General features: G+C 35.3%; 2 protein-coding genes across 2 annotated transcripts; one reads left to right on the top strand and one right to left on the bottom strand.

Annotated features, from left to right (window-relative positions):
• Positions 1-6: 6 nt before the first annotated feature.
• Positions 7-670, top strand: LOC111404928 (uncharacterized protein C36.11-like; the record flags this gene model as incomplete). The annotated part of the gene is made up of 1 exon (XM_023033651.1): positions 7-670. A coding segment is annotated over one exon (414 nt), but the record flags the coding sequence as incomplete, so codon positions are not given.
• A 3362-nt stretch (positions 671-4032) lies between these two features.
• On the bottom strand, positions 4033-6401 carry LOC111403685 (60S ribosomal protein L10-like). The gene is made up of 4 exons (XM_023032277.1): positions 6251-6401; positions 4732-5233; positions 4512-4593; positions 4033-4367 (listed from the first exon to the last, which is right to left on the bottom strand). The coding sequence occupies exons 1-4, from the start codon at positions 6258-6260 to the stop codon at positions 4293-4295; spliced, it is 669 nt and encodes a 222-aa protein (XP_022888045.1). The 5' UTR covers positions 6261-6401; the 3' UTR covers positions 4033-4292.
• Positions 6402-7019: the final 618 nt, after the last annotated feature.

Below are 7019 nucleotides of genomic sequence, written 5' to 3' on the forward strand. Positions count from 1 at the left end.
TTTGACTTAGATGGTTCAGTAGAATTTGACAGAGTCATTTCCACAAACACCTGTTCGACAACTAAACAAGGCCACTATTCCATTGTTGTTGAGTCAATTTCTCCGGCACCAGCTCCAGCTACTGGAGGTGGTGGTAACAGTGAAGCGGGCGGAGGATCCACCGTCTCCGGCGGCGGAAAAGGGCATCGGAAGGTGGGGATAATTGTTGGGCCTGCTGTGGGAGGAGCAATTTTATTGGCTTGTTTGAGCATGTTATTTTATTGTGCATATAGGTGCAGACGCCGGAAAAAGATACAGAAAATGGAAGAGATCTCGGAAATGGGAGTGGCGTTACCAATGACAAGAGTTGCGTATACAAAGGCGCCTGTTGCATTGGAGACTCGAACGAGGCCTCTGTTAGAGAATGAATTTGTGCCATAGTCTTGGTGAGAGTACAGTGGACAAACATTTAATTTCTTTCCTTTCTTTTTTTCCCTTCATGTCGAGTACTTTACAGTCCACCTTACTTGACAAGCGATTAATTCAATTTTTCTCTATTTTCGATCTCTTCTTGCGTTGGAGACTCAAACTAGATTAGGGAATGAATTTATGTCATAATCCTCGAGAGCGACATTTTTTTGTTATGTAACAGCAGTACGATGAATAATAATTTAACATCTTTTTCTCAGTACGGTCGAATAATAGTATACAATCCACCCTACTCAACAAGTTATTACTTTCACAATTTGGATCACTACTTGTGATGGAGACTCAAACTAGAGTTGTGAATGAATTTGTACTGTAGTCTTCAATTATATTTCATGAATTCATTACTTTTCAATTATATGTATCATTAACTTTTATTAAAATCTATTAAAAATATGATTTTTAACTAAATTATCTAGTAAATTTCATTTCTCAATACTAAGGGTGCGGTTGATTTCTATTTTCATTTTCAAAACGTTTTTTAGTTTTCCTCGAAAACGGCCCGTTTTTCGCTTTTTGAACGTTTTCGACATTTATAACTGAAAACGATAAAAAGTCGTTTTGCATTTTCAGTTATAAATTTTAACTCATTTTCTAAAATACGTTTTCGAAAACGACGGACCAAACGTGTTTTCCACGTTTTCGAAAACGAAAAACGAAAAATGGATCGAAAACGGCAAACCAATCACGGACTAACATTGTGACAATTGTCACAAAAAATTATATTTTTATTTTTATTCTATTACTGTCCTTACCTTGGCCCACGAAGCCATTAATTCAATTGATACTCATTTTAAATGATGTTATTACTTTCTGCTGCTACTACTTTTGATTACAGTTACATGCTATAATTACTTCATATATCCCAAGAGAATTGAATTGTCGGAGAAATTATGTGCTAATTAAATGCAATTAGGAATGGATTTTAAGGTTCAACCGAGAAAATCGAGTTTCACACAAGAAATCAAATAGGTCAGTCGTATATCAACTCAGTTACACGATAAAGACGCATAATATATTAAGAATTAAGCCAAATGACCACATTTGTTGACACAAAGGTTGACACACCTCTCACAGCCGAGGTGTGGGGCCCACGTCAATAAAATAATGTCGACATCCCCATGTGAGTATGTTATGTCAACCGATGTGTCAACAAATATGGCTATGTAGCATAACCCATATATTAAAGTTAGGACAAAACTCGATCGATTGTCAACTCAATCCAGAATCGGCTGAACTAGACAATGCTGAGCAGGTTATGCTATTGTCTTATCCAATAAATAAATAAATGGAGAAATAGAAGCTTTCTTTGGTATTGGTATTTTAATTGAATGTTTCGGTATTTATTTATTTATTTATTTGATGACCGTGGGTATCCAAATCAACTTACACGCACTTCGACTAATCTAACGGTCCTAAAATTTACGGTCGAGTACTCACCCTAGTGATCCCGAGGTGACTCGAACTGATGACCATTGGGGAGCAAACTCAAAACCTGACCACTGAACTGCCTTTTAAGGTTGATTTTTCGATATTTATATTAATGAAAAGTAGCTTCTCTTTGTCAAATCACTTGAGTTTTTACTAGACTTTCAGTTCGACTATGATTCGAACTTTTAGAAACTCAAACCCTAAACTTTTTCTAGCTTGATGCACGAGTCGGGTTTAAAAACATTGAAACAAACAAGTTGTCTGTCACAGGAGTGTAAATGTTGAAATTATGGAAGACGTATCCAAATGACAGCTATTAGATATACACATTAAAGTTCGTGTTTCTATACAAGAAAGTGACAAATGATCACACACAAACACAAAAGTCTGGGATGTGAATCACTAGTCACCAGTGCACGTGAGTTTCTAACTTATTCTATGGCTTTTATTATTTTCTGTCCACATGCCAACAATTTTCAAGATTAGAGACTGTAAATTCACTTTTAAAGTGGAAAACAACATGTTCTTAACATATGCTAAATTAGAGTAACTATGCTAGAGTAAAAATAAATAAATTAAATAATGCTATTTTTAATCGCTCACTACGAAAATCGTTATACGTAACATGAATATGACAGATGATTATTTGATATATTAATGTGATAATCTTTTATCGACTTACACATCAGATAACTATCTGTCATGTGCATGTTATGTAGGACGATTGGTGTTGTGAACGACTACAAATAGTTTTATTCATAAAAATTGACATGCTTAAGAGGCAATGTGACATGGCCAGTCGACTGGACATGACATGACATCAGCATCAAAGAAATTAAACAAAGATCAAACCTAAGCGAAGAGCTCAACTTATGTTACAAAAAGGTCAGTCAGCCATTACTATTACGCTTTGGTCATTCTAAGAATGTGAATGCTCTAGCCAAACAATGTGACAACTATAACCAGACCAAAAAGCTCAGATCCAATATTTTCATAGAAGCTAGCACAGGTTGAAATCCTTAAGCTCACTAAATTATGCCTTGCTTGGTGCTCACGCACGACAAGCTTGGCCTAGCACAAGCATGCCCAACAAGCTAAGCAAGGCGGATTCAGCCGAGAATCTGCTGCTTCTTCAAGCTTGGGTCGGGTCAACAATGGCAAATAGCAACTGTGCTAATTGGGCTACTTGGCCTTGTGAAAGATCAATTGGATCGAGCATCCACCTTGAGCAAACCAATTTATATGGCCATCCACCTCTAATACGAGAAATTTTTCGATTTAGGAGAGTAAGCGAGAAGCTCAGGCTCTCATTTGTAATTCACGATGACCCCATCAAAGTTACATATATTACACAATTACTATCCTACACGATCTTTGACTTGATGGTAAGAGAATGTCAATTGATGGCCCAGGCAGTATAAAATCCATTGCTGATTGTTAATAATTAGATCGTCTGATATATCGAAATAAATGGTGTGGGTTACTGACTTATACACATTTTTTTCTATCACAAACTGTTATAAGTCCAAAAAAGCCAAAAAGAAAAAGTTGCGAAGTTCATTGATGTAATCATATGAAGTAGGATTCTATTAAAGAGATAAGATTGGATTCATATTTTGTTAATTATAAGATTTTATGCATTAAAATTAAAATTTTCAGCACACCCATCATGTGCAAACAAGTGGTTGCGTAACAAGCCTCCCCGGACATAGCCTAGTGGTGCAAAGGACGGGAGTGAGATTCGATTCCTAAAACATGAAATTGAACTCCTTGTAAGCACAGTATACAAACAGCTCTTATTTCCTGACCTCCTGGGACACATCCTGCGATTTACTTCCCACACAAAACTCTAGAGACGAGACAGTGGGAACCCTCAAGGTTGGTGTTCAACCTTTAAGTAGTTGCGTAACAAATAAAATTCTGGTAACTAACTTAAATTCTTGGTCATTGTGCCCCATTTGGTCCTCATTCTTTTCAAATTTTAATTGTTGAAATAGTGATTTTTTGAAAAATGTGTATTTGAAAAAGAATGAAAGATTTTTGATCTCCGTGTAATATTATTTTATGAAATATTGTATAGTTGAAAATAAGAGAGAGAGAGAATGAGAATAAGAATGGGGGGAAAAAGAGGCTGTATGTTCCAACACTAACAAAGTTACATCACATTAAAAAGGGTAATTAAACTGTTCAAAGTACCACAGAATAAATACCTCACACCAGGAAATAAATATTGACAAATGTATCAGAAATTTAACACAATCAAGCTCCTACACTTCATCCAAAAAAAGGATGAAATATTTAAAAAGCAAGTATTTGAAGTCTCAGAAATAACAGCATAACTCAAAAACTAAATGTGAAGAAGATGGAGCCGATCACCACCATATCTCTTCGTTATCCTAGGCAGATTCAGCCTGAGATAAAAATGCTCTTCCTGGTTGACGCAGAGCCAGTGGTCCATGACATCCCAGAAGCTGCAAAATCAAATACAAAATTTTCTCATAAACAGTGAACGGCCCCCAAGAGTTTAGACAATAAAGCAGCATATGTAAAGATAAACATGAAAAAAGGGAAAACAGCTGCAAATATTTTAATTAATCCTTAAGGTCACAACTAACCTTAGCATTCACACCATCAGATAGAATCCGATTCTCAGATTTCCACTTCAGGTAATCAGTGCGGCTGTGTTTAGTGAACCCCCTGAAATTCAAGATAAATAGCAATACTTTAATAATATGTACGTGAATGGGGCAGTCGTCTAGACAAAAACATCATGTTTTCCAAACTACAAAATGTCTCAATTAATCCAAAATGAAAGCCAATAGGAAAGGAGCATACCATTTCCTGCTGACAATAATCTTTTGACGGCCAGGGAATTTGAACTTTGCACGGCGCAATGCTTCCTGCGCATTGTGGCTGTTGCTATCTTTGCAGCGAACAGAGAGGAGCACCTGGCCAATAGCAACACGGGCACAAACCCCTTGAGGCTTGCCAAAAGCACCCCTCATACCAGTTTGGAGCCTATCAGCTCCAGCACATGACAACATCTTGTTAATTCGCAACACATGAAAAGGGTGCACACGGACCCTCAGGTGGAAAGCATCCTTTCCTGCAAACTTAGTCATGTACTTATTGCAGGCAATACGAGCAGCTTCAAGTGCTTCACTAGACACATTTTCCTTTTCCCAACTGACCAAGTGCACGCAGAAAGGGAACTCATCAACTCCCTTCTTCTTCATCCCTACATCGTAAATCCTGATCTTGGGATCTGGCACACCACGGCAGAACCGTGATTTTGGGTATGGCTTATTCTTTATTTGACGATAGCACCTAGCAGGTCCTGCGTACAAGTAGTCAACCCATCAAAACAATGTACTGCATTTTCTATTTCCTAAGATAATAAAAAGACAATTTTCATTTCCAGAAGTATTTGATACTCAATCCACCTTAGGAATGCTACACACTTGGAAACTCAGAATAGTCTCATAAATCCAAAATATGATTAAATGAAAATAACATCAAGCAGCCTATCTAAGATTAATACATTACTTTCCAGATACATTGCATTAACATAGTTAGCAATTCAATATAGAAAAACAGATAACAATTTACTGAATGATGACAAGAAACAAAAAATAATTAGCAATAGATATTCAAGTATAACAAGATTGACATGATTTACAAAATCAACGGTTACCAGCCTCATAAATAAAGTTATCCTCTCGTCATAAACAGAACCTCATGAACGTAAAAACCCACACAAGCCAAAGTTATACACACATCTCACTTAAAATTAGAGGTTTTATACTTTCCAGTGAACCAGAACATAACCTACTTAGCACCTAATATTTACATTTCTAAATAAAACAATCCTATGATCATAATTGATGAAACTATCTCATTCACCAAATAAAAATTCAGTAGCACAATACAAATTAAAATTGTATACCCTAACAACGTCACATGCATCACCAAAGCCTAATATCCCTACAAATAAACCTAAAAAAGGCTTTCAAATATCAATAAAACCATGGATCCATCATAACAACCTTAATAAAAAGGTCAGCAACACTAAAAAATTTTCCAAAATCAATTTAATTCATACCATCAAACAAATAATGCAAAAAATAATTCCTACAGCATCATTTTATCACAAGTCAAAATATAAATACCACAAAAGCATGAATATATCTATCTATACATTTACATATTCATACCATCTAACAAATAACATAGAAAATAATTCCTCCAGAATCATTTCATCACAAGTCAAAATAGATATACAACAATATGTATCTCTGTATCTAGCTATACATATACATCACATATATGCGTGTACGAATCCATATTGCCTTACTTCTCCCCATGGCGAATTTTCCGCTTTGTTGGTCTGCGGCCTAAAATTGAGAAATGACGTACAAACTCGTGGATTTGGGAGAAGTTCTATTTATATACTTAGGGTTGGGTTGGGGGAAGTCTTTTTTTTGGGGTGGGGAGAAAGAGAGACTTTTAAAAATGGTGTTGCCAAATAAAGGAAATTTCATTTTCACTTGTTGAATTCTTAAAATTATGACAATGACTTATTGAGTGTTAAAAGACAAAAATGTCCTTCAGTGTATTATGTAATTAAAAAAAAATTGTTTAAAAAGACATTATTATCCTTTTGTTAACAAATAAAAATCAAACGTTTTCCACTTAAAATATCAAAATCAGCAAACTTCTCATATTCATTTACTCTAACACAGATAAAAACGATTTCATCTTTCATCTGCTCGAGATCAAGATTTGAAAAATTCATCGAACGCGGTAGCTGAAATTTTTTTATATCAATCTCATCAGATCAATAATAATTAGCACAAAATCTTCCTCACTTTCGTTGTTTTTTTTTGGGGAAAACATCTTTTCGTTTTTTGAAAGATTACACCCTCACCTTTACCATTTTTTTGCGCAAAATATCATTCTGTTAACTTTTCGTTAAAATGCTCCGTTAAATCAAAAGGTAATTAGTACAAAATGTTCCTATCTTTCAATGTTATAGTGCAAAACGTTCCTACCTTACATTTTTTTAGCATAATTAGCACAAAATGTTACCTTTCAATGTTATTGTGCAAAACGTCCATACCTTT

The sequence above is a fragment of the Olea europaea genome, chromosome 11, assembly GCF_002742605.1.
Source record: "Olea europaea var. sylvestris chromosome 11, O_europaea_v1, whole genome shotgun sequence".
Classification (NCBI taxonomy): Eukaryota; Viridiplantae; Streptophyta; class Magnoliopsida; order Lamiales; family Oleaceae; genus Olea; species Olea europaea.

Bases quoted from the DNA above. Each gene is read 5' to 3' on its own strand.
- LOC111403685 (XM_023032277.1), bottom strand. The intron at 4,594-4,731 runs GTATGCTCCTTT...CTTGAATTTCAG, and splicing joins ATTATTGTCAGCAGGAAATG to GGGGTTCACTAAACACAGCC. The intron at 4,368-4,511 runs GTTAGTTGTGAC...TTGATTTTGCAG, and splicing joins CTGATGGTGTGAATGCTAAG to CTTCTGGGATGTCATGGACC.